Here is a 23,345-nt window from a genome sequence, read left to right on the forward strand (position 1 = left end):
TTTATGAAAACAATTCTCTCATTTAGAAGCTAAAATTACATTTAATCTTTTCAAGAAGTTTCATATTTAAACATTTAAATTGCACAGCAATTCAATGTGAATCTGATAACTACAATGTGATAACTAGAATGTGACTTTCCAATATAAAATGTATGTCATCCTATCATCAGATTTAATGTCCCAAACACCAACTGATCTGACATCATATTCTTTAAGTACCAACGGACACTTTCAACTAGTTGGATTACAGAAATATTGTTTTTTCCCCCCAACCTTTTTATGTTACCATACTCTCTCTATTTTAACAAAGGGTTTTCCAAGAGTTCATTTGTACTGTGGAGAGAAAAGGAGGAAAGGTATTTATGGGGGTCATAAACCTCCACCAACAGGGCAACATCATGACATAACCTATCATACTACTATGGCTGACCCTGTAAACAACCTGTCATACTACTATGGCTGACCCTGTAAACAACCTGTCATACTACTATGGCTGACCCTGTAAACAACCTGTCATACTACTATGGCTGACCCTGTAAACAACCTGTCATACCACTATGGCTGACCCTGTACAATAACACCTATCATACCACTATGACTGACCCTGTAAAACAACACCTATCATACTACTATGGCTGACCCTGTAAACAACCTGTCATACTACTATAGCTGACCCTGTAAACAACCTGTCATACTACTATGGCTGACCCTGTAAACAACCTGTCATACTACTATGGCTGACCCTGTAAACAACCTGTCATACTACTATGGCTGACCCTGTAAACAACCTGTCATACTACTATGGCTGACCCTGTAAACAACCTGTCATACTACTATGGCTGACCCTGTAAACAACCTGTCATACCACTATGGCTGACCCTGTACAATAACACCTATCATACCACTATGACTGACCCTGTAAAACAACACCTATCATACTACTATGACTGACCCTGTAAACAACCTGTCATACTACTATGGCTGACCCTGTAAACAACCTGTCATACTACTATGGCTGACCCTGTAAACAACCTGTCATACTACTTTGGCTGACCCTGTAAACAACCTGTCATACTACTATGGCTGACCCTGTAAACAACCTGTCATACTACTATGGCTGACCCTGTAAACAACCTCTCATACTACTATGACTGACACTGTAAAACAACACCTATCACACTACTATGACTGGCACTGTAAAACAACACCTATCATACTACTATGACTGACCCTGTAAAACAACACCTATCATACTACTATGACTGACACTGTAAAACAACACCTATCATACTGCTATGACTGACACTGTAAAACAACACCTATCATACTGCTATGACTGACACTGTAAAACAACACCTATCATACTACTATGACTGACACTGTAAAACAACACCTATCATACTGCTATGACTGACACTGTAAAACAACACCTATCATACTGCTATGACTGACACTGTAAAACAACACCTATCATACTGCTATGACTGACACTGTAAAACAACACCTATCATACTACTATGACTGACCCTGTAAAACAACACCTATCATACTACTATGGCTGACCCTGTAAAACCCCTAACTGGGGTAGATGTGACAATAAACCCTTTTCCGTCTCTATCTGTTCATATTCATTCAAATCAAAACATCAGATTGTTTACCTTTTTGTGTAAAGACGTTTATGTGATCTTTGTCTCTCTGCAGTTGGTTTATCAATGGAACAGAAGTGGATATTGAGGCAGTTTACCGTTACAGCTTGATCGACGGCAACTTGATAATAACCAATGCCAGCGAGACGGCAGACTATGGGAGATACCAGTGTAAGGCAGAGAACAGCTACGGGACGGTCCTGAGTCGGGATGCATTGCTACAGTTTACCTGTGAGTATTTCTCTCTGATCGCTCTCGGATCTTTCTCCGACTTTCTCTCCGACCTTCTCTATGATCTCTCTCTGACCTCTCTTATCTCTCTCTGATCTCTCGCTCTCTCTCTCTGATTTCTCGCTGATCTCTCGCTGATCTCTCTCTGATCTCTCTCTGATATCGGTCTTATCCATCTCTGGTCTCTCTCTAATCTCTCTCTCTGATCTCAAATTCAAATTTAGAATGGTTTATTGGCATTAAATACAATTTGTAGACATTCCCAAAGCAGTACAGTGGTGCAGCATTTCAGTAAATACAGTACAATGCAATGAGGATAATGAAATCCAGTTAATTTCAGGAGTAATAATAATGGCAGTGTATAATCATGTATACAGGTACAACACTACTGCTGTTGTATTGTGGAATCTTAGGTCTAATTAAATTAACATATGTTTATAGAAAATATACATGGATGATGGTTCCACTATGTATGACTTGTTAGTTATATACAATGTTAATACTTCAGGGAAATGTCATGGAAATGTCCTCTATTTACCAAATCATGGGAGCAAACCACAACACAAGTCAGAGTTAGTTATCAAAGTACATCTTTAATTATATAAGCTCTATAGCATTTTGACTTTCAACAGTTGAGTATCTCTAATGAAAAGTTGAGAGTCCCCACACAATGGCAAAATGGGATCCTTTATAGCAAAGATCACACATAGTCAGACAGCATAGACATAATAAATCGTTCAGCTTTGTCTCCTTACTCAAACCCCAGAACCATAAACCTACCCTCCATATCAACAGGCATTTATCAAATTGTCATTTAGATACAACCAACGCTAAATACAACCAATCCTGGACAAACTCACGGAGAGGATAGAATGATTCCAGACACTGCCATCCTCCATGGGAAAAGTAGGGAGTGAACTGGCACACACACAGTGGAGCAAAAGATATGTTTACACATGATGACACTTTGACCTCTCCCCTCTCTGCGGCCCATGCAACTTAGTCTTGACATAGAACAGATAACTGCAACCTCGCCACAGTATTATACAAAAATACCATTCTGATGAGAATTAACTTACACACATTTGATGAATATAAAACATCTTACATACAGTGCCTTGCGAAAGTATTCGGCCCCCTTGAACTTTGCGACCTTTTGCCACATTTCAGACTTCAAACATAAAGATATAAAACTGTATTTTTTTGTGAAGAATCAACAACTAGTGGGACACAATCATGAAGTGGAATGACATTTATTGGATATTTCAAACTTTTTTAACAAATCAAAAACTGAAAAATTGGGCGTGCAAAATTATTCAGCCCCCTTAAGTTAATACTTTGTAATACCGTTTTATATCTTTATGTTTGAAGCCTGAAATGTGGCAAAAGGTCGCAAAGTTCAAGGGGGCCGAATACTTTTGCAAGGCACTGTATGTTACCAACAAATTCTGAATCTTCCACGACATTCCCCTCTCAAGGGACTCAGTCCCTTCTGAAGAATCAGAATAGTAACATACTCAATATTTAAAAAGTCAAATCCCCTTAATGTCAAACACCTTAGCTTATATGTAAGCTTTCTCCCTTCTGAAACTAAGTTTACAACCTTTATTCTACAAGACAAACTTGCACATGTTTAATAACACAGAATAATCCATTTAAGGAAAATAAAAACACAACATATTTATGCTCTTTAAGTTACATGAGAACCAGTGTCTAAACACAGGCCTCCTCACAACATATAGGACAGACATCCCTCTAAGTACTCATGCTCAGAAATATACTCTGGAATAGAGCATATGGCAGTGAAATCATTCATAATCCAAATCATAATTAACAACCCAACTATTTATCCAACCAATATTTAGAATAGCACTCCTCAGTGATTCAAATTTGTCTTATCACTCAAAGTAAAAACCTCAATTTAACACACATCAATATTAGCAGATTTACATACAGTATAATTATCCCATAATTCTACTATTAACTTGTTTAATCATGATTATAATACAGATCAGTATCTCAATGCATTCTTAATCTAAATTACTACAAATTACATTTTGTAGACCTCTTCAATCAACCTGATACCACAAAAGTAGAAACAATTTTAATGGCACAGTTGATTAAACCCCCCTTACACAGGCACGGCATCTTCTGGCATCTTCGTTTTTCTTCAGGTAGCTTTACAGTTCATAGTGGACGGCCCATGATAATGTCCCATCTTTACCACTCCTGTCTTGTCCATTCGTCAACCAATATACCAGCATCATAAGAAAATGTTAGAACAGATCTTTCTCCATGATCACTCCAAGTGGACTCATCACAGTATGACAGAACCATGAAAGAATAGCAGTTGATAGCTTAGATCTGATACTGTACACCAATTTCTGGCTTGGTTCTTTTCTCTCGGTAGAAGTGGTTTGGAAAGCCTCCTTCAATGCCTTTGTCATCCTTCTTCAGCCAGTTAGAGGGGGTTTTGAGGTACACACACCATTCGGTCCAAATTATCTCTTCCATGCATTAAGATACCGTCTGATGTCACTTTTCATGATAACCTCGAAAGAACAGATCAGAACAACAGTTTAGTTCAGTTCATTAACTACATGATAAATGATTACTTTTACCAATTGTTCTTAATACACATATCTTAACATATTTCACAGAGAATATCAAAACATTCTATTGAAACTATTCTTTCAAATTGGTTTATACTCCCCATCTCACTGTCAACTCCATCGTAGAGCTAAGGATCAAGAAATGAGACCTATACCCCTCGGGAATAGAACAAAACAAACACAACAATACAATACACTCAACAATACAATACACTCATTCACATATCACTTAAATTGTATAACTTCAATTCAAACCCTCAAAAAACAGAATCCTCCCCCATGTTTTACACACATCTCTCCGTATAAGAGTAATGTAAAACAAAACTGAATCCTCCCCCATGTTTTACACACATCTCTCCGTATGAGAGTCATGCAATGCCCCACTCCCTCTTCACACTGGTCCAAATGACAAATATGGATAAGAAACATATTTACCAATTACACAAATTATTTTGAAAGCAGTATTACAGATGACCCTAATTTCATTATCCAAATGGCTTTCCAATGCGGGTGATCAAGCCACAACGGAAAGTCATCAGAAGGTCATAGGTCATACGAAACCCTCCAAAGCAGTGTTTTGCACTATATGAAACCATTTGCAAACAATAATCAACTAGTTCCAAACATTTTCGTATTTCCATGTTCCCAGAACATTCCTTTATCAAAAGAATTTGCGTGTGTAATGAAAAGTCAGAAAATAAAATAAAAGTGCCCCTTTAATACCTTTGCACTACAACAAAAAACTTCCTGGCCCCCTCCAATGTAGTAGTTTATGGCTTCCATTTCACTCACTCTCCCCAAGAGTATAGTCCCTGGAAACATTCCAGAGAGAGACAGTGAAATATCCATTTTCCTGGAGAAAACACAAAAACACTTAGTATTCATTACACTACATCAATTCAGAGACTTAAACATGAACTTTAAACCAAACCTAATGATAATTCCACTGTACCTCAAATCATTAATCATAAGTTTTAATCAAATCAATGTATATGTATGATACAATGTTTAATTAAGTTAAATCAACTCCTAAAAAAACCTCTTAATCAGCAACCTAATAATTTCAATCTGTCGATATAAATTTAGTAAAAACCAATCCTGATTTTTTAAAACAAATCTAAAATCCTTCAAAAGTCGGTGCTGTCTCATCATCATCTTATTTTTTCCCCCCCACTGATATCCACAAAGGTCAATACTGTTCAGCACATCCATTAATGATCTTCTTTTAGTCTGTACAGGGTCTGAAGTTCCAATGTATGCAGATGATACGGTGATAAATTCATGCAAATAACAAACTACACAAGAACTCACTACTATAATGATTCAGATGACAAAATTGCTCAGAGACTCATGTTTAAATCTCAATCAAATAAAACACAGTCTGGATGTTCCTCAAAAACAACCACTGATGGAAAAATCTCCTGGTGGTATCTGATTTTAAGTGCCAAGGCATCAGCTCCTGGTGGTATCTGATTTTAAGTGCCAAGGCATCAGCTCCTGGTGGTATCTGATTTTAAGTGCCAAGGCATCAGCTCCTGGTGGTATCTGATTTTAAGTGCCAAGGCATCAGCTCCTGGTGGTATCTGATTTTAAGTGCCAAGGCATCAGCTCCTGGTGGTATCTGATTTGAAGTGCCAAGGCATCAGCTCCTGGTGGTATCTGATTTTAAGTGCCAAGGCATCAGCTCCTGGTGGTATCTGATTTGAAGTGCCAAGGCATCAGCTCCTGGTGGTATCTGATTTGAAGTGCCAAGGCATCAGCTCCTGGTGGTATCTGATTTGAAGTGCCAAGGCATCAGCTCCTGGTGGTATCTGATTTGAAGTGCCAAGGCATCAGCTCCTGGTGGTATCTGATTTGAAGTGCCAAGGCATCAGCTCCTGGTGGTATCTGATTTTAAGTGCCAAGGCATCAGCTCCTGGTGGTATCTGATTTGAAGTGCCAAGGCATCAGCTCCTGGTGGTATCTGATTTGAAGTGCCAAGGCATCAGCTCCTGGTGGTATCTGATTTTAAGTGCCAAGGCATCAGCTCCTGGTGGTATCTGATTTTAAGTGCCAAGGCATCAGCTCCTGGTGGTATCTGATTTGAAGTGCCAAGGCATCAGCTCCTGGTGGTATCTGATTTGAAGTGCCAAGGCATCAGCTCCTGGTGGTATCTGATTTGAAGTGCCAAGGCATCAGCTCCTGGTGGTATCTGATTTGAAGTGCCAAGGCATCAGCTCCTGGTGGTATCTGATTTGAAGTGCCAAGGCATCAGCTCCTGGTGGTATCTGATTTGAAGTGCCAAGGCATCAGCTCCTGGTGGTATCTGATTTGAAGTGCCAAGGCATCAGCTCCTGGTGGTATCTGATTTGAAGTGCCAAGGCATCAGCTCCTGGTGGTATCTGATTTGAAGTGCCAAGGCATCAGCTCCTGGTGGTATCTGATTTGAAGTGCCAAGGCATCAGCTCCTGGTGGTATCTGATTTGAAGTGCCAAGGCATCAGCTCCTGGTGGTATCTGATTTGAAGTGCCAAGGCATCAGCTCCTGGTGGTATCTGATTTTAAGTGCCAAGGCATCATACTTGATTCCAACCTCTCTTTTAAAAAGCAAAATATAAAGGAACTCAAATACCAAAATTCAACCTAGCTAATTTCCCAAAACATATGAAATTGTTTTGACTATTGCGGTAACAACACTATAATTAAAATCTATGATACTCCCCCACTTAACATACTAGTTTAGTCTTTGGCCCAATCTTGCTTTTCAACATTCACACCCATTCAGTCTTCTGTCAACAGGTTGGCGTACTATTCCAGCCAGCAATCACCTTTAATGACCTGACATTGTTCCACATAATGGAAACATACTATACTGTTAAACTTTCCTGCTCAAATTAACTGGTGTTACTTAAACAATCAAACCAAGAATCAATAACCATCAGAATCTATCCTTACGATGTTTTATGATTCAGACATCCAGTCTCCCAATTCTCATAGCCTAATACAGTAAATATTAAAGCCACAAATCTATGATGCCCACCTAGCGAATCAGCTGCTAGAAATACAGAAAAAATGTACCTGAACAACGATCAAAACAATTAGAGTAAGGTTATTGTATATTCAAACTAATAACGCAAGTTTACGTTATTCTACAACAATCTACCTGCCTCCAGCAACTTTCCCTGACAATGAGTAGCCAACTAACTCTCTTCCATACTTTATTTTTCCCCCAGTTGGGCAAAAATATAACCCCTCTCATTTCAACGTTTTTTCCTTACCTCTATCGTAAGATTAAAACCCAACTTTATAACTTCCTCTTCTCTTTGCTCTCCACACTTATGAAATGTATCCTATTTCTTTAAAAATAACACACGCAGCGCTAAAATTATAACATGCGTCAGTCAATCTATAAGAATGAAAAACATTTCGGTAACCACTTTCTATCGCTATTCTTTCCCCGCTATTATTCAGAATGTCTTTAACTTAGGTAACTGTCTTCTCTATTGATACAGTAATTTAAATACGACCCAATTCTCAATACATTATTCCAGCAGATAATTTAGTGAACAGACATCGTCTTGCATCAGAATTCGCTTCGTTATTATTTTAAGTTGAATTAGTCTATCAATTTAACCTAAACAATCTATTGAAAACGTTCAATTTATCTCTTATACAAACACTAGCGACCAGAACTTTCCAGGCAAACATTCAAACAGATTATTTACAATCAAAAACCCTGAATTCAGCCAGCGCCATGACTTGGTGCATTCGGAAAGTATTCAGGCCCCTTGACTTTTTCTACGTTGTGTTACATTACAACCTTATTCTAAAATGGATTAAATATTGTTTTGTCCTCATCAATCTACACACAATACCCCATAATGACAAATAAAAACGTTATGTTTTATTTTAGCAAATGTATTGAAAATAAAAACAGAAGTATCATTTTTACATAAGTATTCAGACCCTACACAGTACTTTGTTAAAGCACATTTGGCAGTGATTACAGCCTCGGTCTTCTTGGGTATGATGCTGCAAGCTTGGCACACCTGTATGTGGGGAGTTTCTCCCTTCTTCTCTGCAGATCCGCTCAAGCTCTGTCAGGTTGGATGGGGAGTGTCGCTGCACAGCTATTTTCAGGTCTCTCCAGAGATGTTTGATCGGGTTGAAGTCCGCGCTCTGACTTGGCCACTTAAAGACATTCAGAGACTTGTCCCGAAGACACTCCTGTGTCGTCTTGGCTGTGTGCTTTGGGTTGTCCTGTTGGAAGGTGAACCTTTGCCCCAGTATGAGGTCCTGAGCTCTCTGGAACATGTTTTCATCAATGATCTCTCTTTACTTTGCTCTGTTCATCTTTCTCTCAACCCTGACTAGTCTCCCAGTCCCTGCCGTTAAAAAACATCCCCACAGCATGATGCTGCCACCACCATGCTTCACCGCAGGGATGGTGCCAGATTTCCTCCAGACGTGATGCTTGGCATTCAGGCCAAAGGTTCAATCTTGGTTTCATCAGACCACAGAAACTTGTTTCTCATGGTCAGAGAGTCGTTTAGGTGCCTTTTGGCAAACTACAAGCGGGCTGTCATGTGACTTTTACTGAGGAGGGGCTTCTGTCTGGCCACTCTACCATAAAGGCCTGATTGGTGGAGTGCTGCAGTCAAAGACACCAGTCACCCTAGTCATAGACTGTCCTCTCTGCTACCGCACAGCAAGCGGTACCGGAGTTCCAGGTCTGGGAATAACAGGCTCTACCCCCAAGCCATAAGACTACTGAACAACCAATCAAATAGCCCCCCCCCCCCACCTCCCCCTATGCATAGTCACTTTACAAATGACCTTGACTAACATTTACTAGCATTTTGCTACACCCGCAAACATGTGTATGTGATCAATAAAATGTGATTTGACCCCCGGACATTGACCCTGTATATATCCTTATTTTTATGTACATTTCTTGTTACTTGTTGATTAAATTTTTTTTTAAACTATAGTTTATCTACTAAATATTTTACTATCTCTATTTCTTGAACTGCATTGTTGTTTGGGGCTTGTAAGTAAACATTCGGCACAAATTACAAATAAAATGTAATTTCATTTTCAGAACCTGTTCTAGCATTAACATTTCTACACAAAAGCACATTTCCTTCAGCTTGAAACTGGTTGGTCTCTCTTTGGAGATTATCATAAAACTGATCGTCACAGTAAGATGAATCTGAGGGAGAAGCATACACCACACCTATATATAAATCATTGTCACTAAGGATTGTTCCTTTGTTGTGTTTTAACCAAATGTGGCCGATGTTTTAATCAAAACGCTCCACTCTGTGGCCTCCAACTGCTTTTAAATGCTAGTAAAACTAAATGTATGTTCTTCAACCAATTGCTGCCCGCACCCGCGCGCCCGACTAGCATCACTACTCTGGACGGTTCTGACTTAGAATATGTGGACAATTACAAATACCTAGGTGTCTGGTTAGACTGTAAACTCTCCTTGCAGACTCACATTAGGCATCTCCAATCCAAAATGAAATCTAGAATTGGCTCCCTATTTCCCTGCATCCCGGTCTCCCGCGTGCCCTGCATCCCTGTCTCCCGCATCCCGGTCTCCCGCGTGCCCTGCATTCCAGCCTATCGTGTGCCCTGCACCCCGGTCTCCCGTGTGCCCTGCACCCCGGTCTCCCGTGTGCCCTGCACCCCGGTCTCCCGCGTGCCCTGCATCCCGGTCTCCAGCGTGCCCTGCATCCCGGTCTCCCGCGTGCCCTGCATCCCGGTCTCCAGCGTGCCCTGCATCCCGGTCTCCCGCGTGCAATGCATCCCAGTCTCCCGCGTGCCCTGCATCCCAGTCTCCCGCTTTCCCTGTATCCCGGTCTCCCGCATCCCGGTCTCCCGCGTGCCCTGCATCCCAGTCTCCCGCTTTCCCTGCATCCCGGTCTCCTGCATTCCCTGTATCCCGGTCTCCCGCATTCCCTGCATCCCGGACTCCCGCGTGCCCTGCATTCTGTAGTGCAGACATGGCCTGCTCTCCCTTATGTACAGAATTAGGCACTTTCCCAGGTTTACTACAGTCTGTAGTGTACTGCACAGAAGCCTAATAAACAAATAAACACAATGTGATAATAAAATAATGCTAAAATCCTGTAGCCTAATCCTGACCGTCACGTTGTCACGTTGTACAGCACCATATTTTCCATTCCATCCTAACAGAAACCCTGAGTGTTTTTTATTTTTATCAATACAAACAGCATAATATTAAAAAGCCACATTTCTTCAAATCAATCCCATATACTATGTTATTACAAACAAAACAAAAAATTATCTGGTAATGCCAATATGGAATACTATCAAATGCTTCTCAAAGATGCCCTCTGGTGGTCGAACTAGCAATAACTTGCAGTAACAGAGAAAATAGCTGACAATTAAATGACGTGCCACAGAATGCTGCAGCAACCCGCTAGGTGTGCCGTAGTATGACGCAACTTTTAAATGAGGAACCACTGTAGGCTAGTAATGTAACGATTTTATTTGTATTTACAGATGGCATATAAGTTAGATATTAAAAGGCACCAAAAAAAAGATTAATGTCGTGACTTGTGAAGTCATGACTTGTGACATGCGCCTAGTTTCCTGAATCAAGTCACATATGTTGAGCACTTGTTGGCTGCTTTTCCTTGACTCTGCTGTCCAACATCCCAAACCAACTCAATTTGATTAAGGTCGGGGGATTGTGGAGGCCAGGTCATCTGATGCAGCACTCCATCACTCTCCTTCTTGATAAAAATAGCCCTTACACAGCCTGGAGGTGTGTTGGGTCATTGTCCTGTTGGAAAATAAATGATCGTCCCTCTAAGCCCAAATCAGATGGATGGCGCTTCACTGCAGAATACGGTGGTAGCCGTGCTGGTTAAGTGTGCCTTGAATTCTAAGTAAATCACAGACAGTGTCACCAGCAAAGCACCCCCACGCAATAACACCCCCTTCTCCATGCTTTACGGTGGGAAATACACATGCAGAGATCATCCATTCACCCACACCGCTTCTCACAAAGACACGGCAGTTGGAACCAAAAATCTCCAACTTACACACCAGACAAAGGACACATTTCCACCAGTCTAATGTCCATTGCTCATGTTTCTTGGCTCAAACAAGTCTCTTCTTCTCATTGGTGTCCTTTAGTAGTGGTTTATTTTTAGCAATTCAACCATGAAGGCCTGATTCACGCAGTCTCCTCTGAACAGTTGATGTTGAGATTTGTCTGTTGAACTCTGTGAAGCATTTATTTGGGCTGCAATTCCTGAGGCTCGTAACTCTAATGAACTTATCCTCTGCAGCAGAGGTAACTCTGGGTCTTCCATTCCTGTAGCGGTCCTCATGAGAGCCAGTTTCATCATAGCGCTTGTTGGTTTTTGCGATTGCACTTGAAGAAATCTTCAATGTCCTTGAAATGTAGCTTATTGACCTTGATGTCTTAAGGTAAGGATGGACTGTCGTTCCTCTTTGCTTATTTGAGCTGTTCTTGCCATAACATGGACCTGATCTTTTTCCAAATAGGGCTGTCTTCTGTATACCAACCTTACCTTGCCACAACACAACTGATTGGCTCAAACACATTAAGAAGGAAAGAAATTCCACAAATGAACTTTTAACAAGGCACACCTGTTAATTGAAATGCATTCCAGGTGACAACTTCATGAAACTGGTTGAGAGAATGCCAATAATGTGCAAGGCTGTCATCAAGGTAAAGGGTGGCTATTTGAAGATTCTCAAATATAAAATATGTTTTGATTTGTTTTACACTCTTTTGGTTACTACATGATTCCATATGTGTTATTTCATAGTCCTGATCTAATCTCTCTCTCTCCCTCTCCCTCTCCCCCTCTCTCCTCTCTCTCAATTCAATTCAATTCATGGAAAACATATGTTTACATTGCAAAGCAAGTGAAATAGATAATAAACAAAACTGAAATAAATGTACAATAAACATTAAACTCACAAAAGTTCCAAAATAATAAAGACATTTGAAATGTCACATTATGTCGTTATACAGCGTTGTAACAATGTGCAAATAGTGAAAGTACAAAAGGGAAAATGAAAAAAACTGTTCACAAATCTTGCTGCTGTGATGTCACACTGTGGTATTTCACCCAGTACATATGGGAGTTTATCAAAATTGGTTTTGTTATATGGTCATACATTTGGCATGAAGTTAGGAAGTGCAGCTCAGTTTCCACCTCATTTTGTGCCAGGCACAGTGGTCAGGTTTTATGACGTTCTGTATTCTGTACTCTCTGTTTAGGGCCAAGTAGAATTCTAGTTTGCTCTGTTTATTGTTCATTCTTTCCAATGTGTCAAGTAATAATCTTTTAGTTTTCTCATGATTTGGTTGAGTCTAATTGTGTTTCTGTCCTGGGGCTCTGTGGGGTCTGTTTCTGTTTGTGACCAGAGCCCCAGGACCAGCTTGCTTAGGGGACTCTTCAGGTTCATCTCTCTGTAGGTGATGGCTTTGTTATGGAAGATTTGGGAATATTTTATTTTTAGGAGTTGTAGAATTTAGCAGCTCTTTTCTGGCTTTTGATAATTAGCTGGTATTGGACTAATTCTTCTCTGCATTATTTGGTGTTTTACGTTGTAAAGAGGATATTTTTGCAATTGGTGTTTGCCCCATTTTGTGAATTCCTGGTTGGTGAGCGGGGCCTTTACCTCACAACCATAAAGGGCAATGGGTTCTACAACTGATTCAAGTATTTTTAGCCAGATCCTAATTGGTATTTCAAATTTTATGTTCCCTTTGATGTTGTAGAAGGCCCTTCTTGCCTTGTGTCTCAGATCGTTCACAGCTTTGTGGAAGTTAAGTCTTCTGATCGCTCTCTGATCCCTCTCTAATCCATATCTGATCTCTCTCTGATCCCTCTCTGATCAATATCTCTCTGATCTCTGTCTGATCTCTTTCTGATCTATCTATCTGAACTCTCCCTTATCTCTCTCTTTGATATCTCTCTGATCTCTGTCTCTAATCTTGCTCTTATGTAGCTCTGGTCTCCCTCTCTCTCGCTCCAATCTCTCTCTGATCCATATCTGATCTCTCTCTCTCTGAGCTCTATCCCTGATATCTCTCTAATCTACAGTTGAAGTCGGAAGTTTACATACACTTAGATTGGAGTCATTAAAACTCGTTTTTCAACCACTCCACACATTTCATGTTAACAAACTATAGTTTTGGCAAGTCGGTTAGGACTTCTACTTTGTGCATGACACAAGTACTTTTTCCAACAATTGTTTACAGACAGATTATTTCAATTAATTCACTGTATCACAATTCCAGTAGGCCAGAAGTTTACATACACTAAGTTGACTGTGCCTTTTAACAGCTTGGAAAATGTCATGGCTTTAGAAGCCTCTGATAGGCTAATTGACATAATCTGAGTCAATTGAAGGTGTACCTGTGGATGTATTTCAAGGCCTACCTTCAAACTCAGTGCCTCTTTGCTTAACATCATGGGAAAATCAGAAGAAAATTGTAGACCTCCACAAGTCTGGTTCATCTATGGGAGCAATTTCAAAATGCCGTAAGGTACCACGTTAATCTGTACAAATAATAGTTTGCAAGTATAAGCACCATGGGGACCACACAGACGTCATTCCGCTCAGGAAGGAGACACGTTCTCTCTCCTAGAGATGAACGTACATTGGTGAGAAAAGTACAAATGAATCCCAGAACAACAGCAAAGGACCTTGTGAAGATGCTGGAAGAAACAGGTACAAAAGTATCTATATCCACAGTAAAACGAGTCCTATATTGACATAACCTGAAAGGTCCGCAAGGAAGAAGCCACTGCTCCAAAACCACCATAAAAAAGTGGTTTGCAACTGCACATGGGGACAAAGATTGTAATTTTTGGAGAAATGTCCTCTGGTCTGATGAAACAAAAATATAATATTTTGGCCATAATGACCATTGTTAGTTTGGAGGAAAAAGGGGGAGGCTTGCAAACCGAAGAACACCATCCCAACCGTGAAGTACAGGGGTGGCAGCATCATGTTGTGGAGGTGCTTTGCTGCAAGAGGGTTGGTGCACTTCACAAAATAGACGGCATCATGAGGTGGGAAATTATGAGGATATATTGAAGCAACATCTCAAGACATCAGTCAGGAATTTAAAGCTTGGTCGCAAATGGGTCTTCCAAATGGACAATGACCCCAAGCATACTTCCAAAGTTGTGGCAAAAATTGCCTTAAGGACAACAAAGTCAAGGTATTGGAGTGGCCATCACAAAGCCCTGACCTCAACCCTATAGAAAATGTGTGGGCAGAACTGAAAAAGCACGTGCAAGCAAGGAGGCCTACAAACCTGACTCAGTTACAACAGCTCTGTCAGGAGGAATGGGCCAAAATTCACCCAACTTATTGTGGGAAGCTTGTGGAAGGCTACCTGAAACGTTTGACCCAAGTTAAACCATTTAAAGGCAATGCTACCAAATACGAATTGAGTGTATGTAAACTTCTGACCCACTGGGAATGTGATGAAAGAAATAGAAGCTGAAATAAATCATTCTCTCTACTATTATTCTGACATTTCACATTCTTTAAATAAAGTGGTAATCCTAACTGACCTAAAACAGGGGATGGATTTTTACCAGGATTAAATGTCAGGAATTGTGAAAAACTGAGTTTAAATATATTTGTCTCAGGTGTATGTACATTTCCGAATTCAATTGTATCTCTTTTCTATCTCTATCGGTCTCTCTCTGTGATCTCTCTCTCTCAATGGTCCCTCTCGGATCCCTCTCTAAACTCTATATGATCCCTCTCGGAACTATCTCTGATCTCTCTCTGTTCTCTCTCTGACCTCTCTGATCCCTCTATGATCCTTCTATGATCTCTCCCTTGTCTCTCTCTTATCTCTTTCTTTGATATATCTCTGATCTCTCTCTTATTAAGCTCAAGTCTCACTCTATCTCTGACTCTCTTGCTCTCTCTGATTGCTCTCTCTCCGATCTCTCTCTGATCACTCTTTCTCTGATCCCGCTTTGATCTCTCTCTCTGATCCCTATCTGATCTCTCGCTTATCTCTCTGATCTCTCTTCCTCTGATCTCTCTTTCTCTGATCTCTATCTGTCTATGATATATCTGCTCTTAATCTGTCTATGATAGCTCTCTGATCTCTCTGATCCCTCTCTGATCACTCTCTCTCTGATCTCTCTCTCTGATCGCTCCATATCTCCTCTTCTCAAAGTATTATATCTTATGCTGAAATGATCAGTCCCTGAAATATCCTGAAAAGTAGCTCTCAGCCTATCGAGGAGTATTACTAAATGCAGACCCTTAAAGGTTTCAGAATAGTTATGATGAGGTGAATACAAAAAAATATTCTCAGTAGCCTACCTCTGGCATGATAAAAAATAACGTTGTGGTTATTCTCTGCTATGAGATGATTCTACTTCCAAATGCATGTGATTAGCGTAAAGCTCTACTCCCTATTTGACTTCAAAGTAGACCCTGTATGGTTTCAGGGCTAAATACACAATCAGTGGCTAAACTAAGGTTAAGTCCCAAATGGAAACCACTTCCCTTTTGACCAGGGCCCCTTGACCAGATCCCTATGGGCCCTGGTCAAAAGTACTTCACTATATAGAGAAAATTCCCGCCATTTGGAACCAGCTTTAGTTCACCGCTGTGTGTGTATTTAACCCTGAAACAATACAGGGTCTATTTGACCAGGGCCCATTGACCAGATCCGGATCTGGGCCCTGGTCAAACGGTGTTCATTATATAGAGAATAGGGTGCCATTTGGGACATATACCTGATGTTCAGACATGCAGTGCTGTGTTGGGATCCACTGCCACTGGGTAGGTAGCTGCGGTTATCACTGGTGGTGAAGTGTCCCTAGCTTGGGGTGATGGGTGAATGGAAGCACCAATAACCCCCCAATCTACCAACAACCAAGAAAATGAACTAAACATAAAAAATAAAAAGGCAAAGGAAAACAGAAAACAACAATGCAAAAAACAAAGGACATCAAGGACAACTAAAATCATAACATCAAGGCCAACTATACATGTTTGAGTGCATGTCTCGCACTATTTACATGTGTGTCCGTGTACGTGTGCATTTCAATGAGAGTGTGTGTACAAACACCTGCACGGCATCAGCTGGCAAACCGGTATGAAAACACTTCCCTCGGGGTCATTCAAACTTTGTCAGCGATTAGGTGAATGGAGGCGGAGTCAGGTGCAGGACACAGGTATGAGTAATAATCAGAGAATTTACTCAAAAATGAAGCCATGTTCCGACAAGGAAAAACACAAATATCCAGAGCACAAAATAACAAAACCACATGACAACGAAAATCACTCACAAAACAGAAAGGGAAGCCAGGGGGTTAAATAAAGAACATTGATTATGGAATGGAAACCAGGTGTGTATAATGAAGACAAAACAAAACGAAAATGAAACATGGATTGGTGGTGACAAGAAAGCCGGTGACGACGACTGCCGAACGCCGCCTGAACAAGAAGAGGGACCAACTTCGGCAGAAGTCGTGACAAACTTACCTTTTTATACTTTTATCTTTGACCTTCATTCTATCCCCCGCCCAGCAACTGCACTCCCAGTTGTCTCCAATTCCACATACCAACCCTCAGCTTCCCTCAGCCCATCCCACCTATCTCCGCCAACCTCTTCGGATTTCTTTGCAACATATATCTTTCAACTATGCTGTGTTGTTTAACATACTATTTCAATATATCTAATCGAATTGAGTCCACAGATTGCGAGTTGAAGATACATGCTTTTACTAAGAGTATTAGTATATTAGTAATTGACTAACCCGGTCTCTCCAGATATTCTAACAGTACTATTTCTAGGGTCAATTTTCAATCAGTGTTCTGCATTTTCAGCCATTCCTGAAAATGAGACCAGAAACAGGCTACCTGAGGGCAATACCAAAATAAATGGTCTATTGATTCTGTATCCTCCCAACAAAATTTGCAGAGCTTTGATGATTTTATGCCCCGAATATTCAACATATAATCATTTTAGCTGAAAAGCATGAAGTCTTGAATCGTGCGTCGTTTTATATATCAAACCATGGAATCGGTACATTACAAATCTCTTCCCAACTCTTTTGCAATCTGTATGGCACAGTTGTCAACATCCTGGTCCTCAAATGAAACTGGTATACTTTCATATTTATCCTATTTTTATTCCTCTGCCAGTTTTGATCCTTTATATTGGGCAGACAGACCAGTTCCCTACCTCCTCCCGCTGCCACCTGCCTCCTCCATTTTGGGGTAATGCTGTAATCAATTGGTTGTGCTCTTGGATTGAGCAGACCATTCTGTACAATTCTGCTAACTCCATGAAGGATATAACTCTACCATTCCAATTTACAATATAATTTAAGAACAAAATACCCTTTTCAAACATCTTTCCCCTAAATGCAGGTATTTATCAACCAGCACATTTGTGTTCAGACATAATATCTGTTGTAATATTTGTTCTATCTTTTCAGGAGTATGAAATTGAAATTGTAGCCAGCTCTGTAATGCTTGTTAGAAAAAGAGAGATACTTTGAAAAAAGTATAATTTTCAATTAATCGAAAACGAGACATAGCAATCTGCACAAAGGCAAAAAGGCCATTTTTAAACAATGGATGAGCTTTTCTTAGTAATCTACTTGAGAAGCATTTAGGGTTCAAGCAAAACTTTTGAATAAGTGAAGATTTTAGAGAGAGGTTTAGTGCTTTTCTATTTAATAATCTCAACCCACCCAATGCATATTCACTATACAGATAGGCACGGTATATTTTGTATGGTTTAGCGTCCCAGATAAAGTGAAATATATTTTGCTCATATGATTTGAAAAATGAATCATCAGGAGTAGGCAGCACCGTGAGTAAGTGAGTAAACTGAGATATGACTAAAGAGTTAATCAGGGCCATTTTTACATAAATAGATGGGTATTTACCTCTCCATGGTTGCAGGATCTTGTCTATTTTTACAAGTTTTCTATTGAAATTCATGGTGGTGAGCTCAGTTATATATTTTGTGATATGAACACCGAATATGTCTAATTCACCATCAGCCCATTTTGTAGGTAAACTGCAGGGTAATGTAAAAGTTGTATTTTTTAAAGATCCAATACTTAATATTGTACACTTATCATAATTAGGTTTTAGTCCAGAGAGACTGTATGTTGTTGTTTAAGGGGTCATAGATCCAGGTGAAAAGTAATACATTGGTTCTTATACTAACAACTGTTTGGCTATTACGCAGTCTGTGTTTACTGAGCTGAAGAAAAGGGTTTTGGTGGGCATGGATTGTTATTGTCCTTCCTTCCTGCCCTCTACTCGGCTGAACACTCATATTTGCCTAAAACCATGGCGACGTGTGACTGGTTCTCCACCGTTCACTTTGTCTTGTCTGTGTGGGTTTAGGATTGACAATGCTGTCTTGCAATTGGGTGATTTGATACATGGCCTCCTTTATCCTCCTGTAACTACAGGATGACCTCTACACTGCATGGTCAAATCCAATCTAACACAATGTCAGCATATGTTTCCATATATTTCTAATCCAATATGGTCCAAGATGGCGTAGCAGTGCAGACGTGGTTTGTCGTTCTCTCCTGTACATTTTGTATTTGTCTATTTTTGTATATATTTCAATTTATTTTCAAACTCTTTACCATTTTTAAATTAAATATACCTTCCGGTAACCCGCTTCACCCAATGTGATACGGATCTGCTATTTTTAGACCTTTTAGCCAGAACCTCTATCAGCAGCTAGCCATCAGAACCTCCATCAGCAGCTCGCCATCAGAACCTCCATCAGCAGCTAGCCATCAGAACCTCCATCAGCAGCTCGCCATCAGAACCTCCATCAGCAGCTAGCCATCAGAACATCCATCAGCAGCTAGCCATCAGAACCTCCATCAGCAGCTCGCCATCAGAACCTCCATCAGCAGCTAGCCATCAGAACCTCCATCAGCAGCTCGCCATCAGAACCTCCATCAGCAGTTCACCATCAGCACCTCTATCAGCAACTAGCCATCAGAACCTCCATCAGCAGCTAGCCATCAGACCCTCCATCAGCAGCTCGCCATCAGAACCTCTATCAGAAGCTAGCCATCAGAACCTCTATCAGAAGCTAGCTATCAGAACCTCTGTCAGAAGCTAGCCATCAGAACCTCTATCAGAAGCTAGCCATCAGAACCTCTATCAGAAGCTAGCCATCAGAACCTCCATCAGCAGCTAGCCATCAAAAGCTAACAGCTAATTAGCTACTAGCTATTTAGTCATTGTCAGCCACTGCTAGTGGCCTTTACCTTCGGCACAGACTCCAGTCGCTCTTAGCCTGGAAAACACTTGCCAGCCTGTTGATATCCGACTGTTTTCTCCACTACAAAGCTGGATTCCTGCCGTAAGCCCTGGACCATTACTCCTGATCATCACAGCTAGCTAGCTGCCACCGAGTGGCCCAGCCCCGAAGCTAGCTATGAGCCAGGCCCACCTCCCAGCCCGCACAGCTGATCCCTCCCAGACTCTTCCCCAAAACGGCTAGAATTCCACTACTCTACCGGATCCTTGCCGTAAGCTCTGGACCTTTGCATCGGATCATCGCTGCTAGCTAGCTGCTCCCGAGTGGCTATAGTGGCTAACGCCCCTGTCCTGAAGGAATTGGGATGTGTAGGGAGGAACAGGGAGGTACAGGGGGTATGGGGAGGAAGAGGGAAATATAGTGCGGAATAGGGAGGTACATGGGGGGATAGGGAGGAACAAGGAGGTATAGGGAAGAGTAGGGAGGAACAAGGAGATATAGGGAGGAATAGGTAGGTACACTGAGGATTTTGGAGGAATAGGGAGGAGTAGGGAGGTACAAGGGGGAATAGGGAGGAGTAGGGAGGAATAGGGAGGTACAGGGAGGTATAGAGAGGTATAGGAAGTTGTAGGGAGGTATAGGGAGGAATAGGTTGGTACAGGGAGGATTGGGGAGGAATAGGGAGGTACAGGGAGGTACAGGGGGGGATTGGGAGGAATAGGGAGGTACAGGGAGGAATAGGGAGGTACAAGGGGGAATAGGGAGGTACAAGGGGGAATAGGGAGGTACAGGGGGGGATTGGGAGGAATAGGGAGGAATAGGGAGGTACAGGGAGGAATAGGGAGGCATTTGGGGCGGCAGTGTAGCCTAGTGGTTAGAGCGTTGGACTAGTAACCGGACTAGTAGGAATAGGAATAGGAATAGGTAGGAATTGGGAGGTACAGGGAGGAATAGGGAGGCATAGGGAGGTACAGGGAGGTACAGGGAGGAATAGGGAGGTACAGGGAGGTACAGGGAGGCACAGGGAGGTACAGGGAGGAATAGGGAGGTATAGGGAGGAATTGGGAGGTACAGGGATGAATAGGGTGGATTAGGAAGGATTAGGGAGGAATAGGGAGGTATAGGGAGGTATAGGGAGGAATAGTGTGGAATAGTGTGCATCTGCATCTATGTGTGCTGGTGTCCGTGCGCTCGCCTTTGTATGCCAGCGTGTTTTTTCCATCGTGTGTGTATGTTGGCCTACGTGTGTGCATCTGTGTGTGTGTGTGACCTTACAGTCCTATTACAACACATTACCGTTATTTTATATAATCTGTTGAACGTTGATCAGATCTCTTAAACATGTGATTTTCTTCCTCCTGGAGTATTTATTAGTGAGGTGTGTTCATCTGTCAAAGGTGTATTGGAGGCGAAGTCAGGTGGAGGAGAGCAGATTATAACGAACAGGCACACTTTTATTATAGTTCCAGTTATTATAGTATAGCACTACATAAATCAAACAAGCTCAAAAAAGGGAACATAAAAGTAGAGCGCATAAACTAACACCACATAACATGAAACAATTACACACAAAACATGATGAGAACCAGAGGGTTAAATACAGTAGATTGATTGGGGAAATGCAAACCAGCTGTGTATGGAAACAAGACAAATGGATATATGAAAACCAGCTGTGTATGAAAACAAGACAAGACAAATGGATATATGAAAACCAGGTGTGTATGGAAACAAGACAAGAGATGGATATATGAAAACCAGCTGTGTATGGAAACAAGACAAGACAAATGGATATATGAAAACCAGCTGTGTATGGAAACCAGACAAGACAAATGGATATATGAAAACCAGGTGTGTATGGAAACAAGACAAGACAAATGGATATATGAAAACCAGGTGTGTATGGAAACAAGACAAGACAAATGGATATATGAAAACCAGCTGTGTATGGAAACAAGACAAGACAAATGGATATATGAAAACCAGGTGTGTGTGGAAACAAGACAAGACAAATGGATATATGAAAACCAGCCGTGTATGGAAACAAGACAAGACAAATGGATATATGAAAACCAGCCGTGTATGGAAACAAGACAAGACAAATGGATATATGAAAACCAGCCGTGTATGGAAACTTCGGAGGAAGTCGTGATATCGTCTTACTTCTTGTCATGTGTCCCGAATGGCAAGCTATTCCCTATGTATTACAATAATCTATCTCTCTTCCTCTCTGCATAATGAATGGCCACCATTTTTCAATCTCTGTGAATCTCAAGGTTTGTCCATGTTGGCATGGTAAAATCTTATGCATTGAATCTTGCGTGTTAACAGACCACCCACAGTAAAAGCTGTGATTTACGGTGAAGCATCTTGTAGGGGAATGTTTTAGAATAAGAAAACAGTAAGACCATTTCATCTTTCTGAAGTGTGCTACTGAATGTATTCACCTTCATGCACGTGAAGTTTAGACAGAACCACAGAACTCTGTGCTTCTCTAATGCGTGCAAAGTTGGTGGGTTGTTGGTTTAATTGTTATTAGTGTTGCTTGGTAATCACTTTGTGGTAAGATACATTGTATCAAAAATCATATTGCATGACAGAAAACTGGGTGGATTTATTTGATAGTATCCATAATATGCTTGAGAATGTGGAATCCCTTATTTTTTTTAATTTTTTTTTTACCTTTATTTAACCAGGCAAGTCAGTTAAGAACATATTCTTATTTTCAATGACGGCCTGGGAACAATGGGTTAACTGCCTGTTCAGGGGCAGAACGACAGATTTGTACCTTGTCAGCTCGGGGGTTTGAACTCGCAACCTTCCGGTTACTAGTCCAACGCTCTAACCACTAGGCTACGCTGCCGCCCCAGGAGGAAGGTCAGATGTCATACTGTAAAAGGCTTGTCCATTAGCAGTCTCTTATTGAGGAGGAAGGTCAGGTGTCATACTGTAAAAGGCTTGTCCATTAGCAGTCCCTTATTGAAGAGGAAGGTCAGGTGTCACACTGTAAAAGGCTTGTCCATTAGCAGTCCCTTATTGAGGAGGAAGTTCAGGTGTCATACTGTAAAAGGCTTGTCCGTTAGCAGTCCCTTATATAGGAGGAAGATCAGGTGTCATACTGTAAAAGGCTTGTCCATTAGCAGTCCCTTATTGAGGAGGAAGGTCAGGTGTCATACTGTAAAAGGCTTGTCCATTAGTAGTCCCTTATTGAGGAGGAAGGTCAGGTGTCACACTGTAAAAGGCTTGTCCATTAGCAGTCCCTTATTGAGGAGGAAGATCAGGTGTCATACTGTAAAAGGCTTGTCCATTAGTAGTCCCTTATTGAGGAGGAAGGTCAGGTGTCATACTGTAAAAGGCTTGTCCATTAGTAGTCCCTTATTGAGGAGGAAGGTCAGGTGTCATACTGTAAAAGGCTTGTCCATTAGCAGTCCCTTATTGAGGAGGAAGGTCAGGTGTCATACTGTAAAAGGCTTGTCCATTAGCAGTCCCTTATTCAAATCAAATCAAATCAAATGTTATTTGTCACATACACATGGTTAGCAGATGTTAATGCGAGTGTAGCGAA

General features: G+C 41.1%; 1 protein-coding gene across 1 annotated transcript in view; it reads left to right on the forward strand.

Annotated features, from left to right (window-relative positions):
- Window positions 1-23,345, forward strand: part of cntn5 (contactin 5) — a 237,460-nt gene that overhangs the window by 3,893 nt on the left and 210,222 nt on the right. The window contains exon 2 of the mRNA XM_031796937.1: window positions 1,702-1,877. Within this exon, the coding sequence (XP_031652797.1) occupies window positions 1,702-1,877 (176 nt within the window). The remainder of the gene's footprint in view (window positions 1-1,701; window positions 1,878-23,345) is intronic.

Source organism: Oncorhynchus kisutch, linkage group LG18, assembly GCF_002021735.2.
Source record: "Oncorhynchus kisutch isolate 150728-3 linkage group LG18, Okis_V2, whole genome shotgun sequence".
Lineage (NCBI taxonomy): Eukaryota > Metazoa > Chordata > Actinopteri > Salmoniformes > Salmonidae > Oncorhynchus > Oncorhynchus kisutch.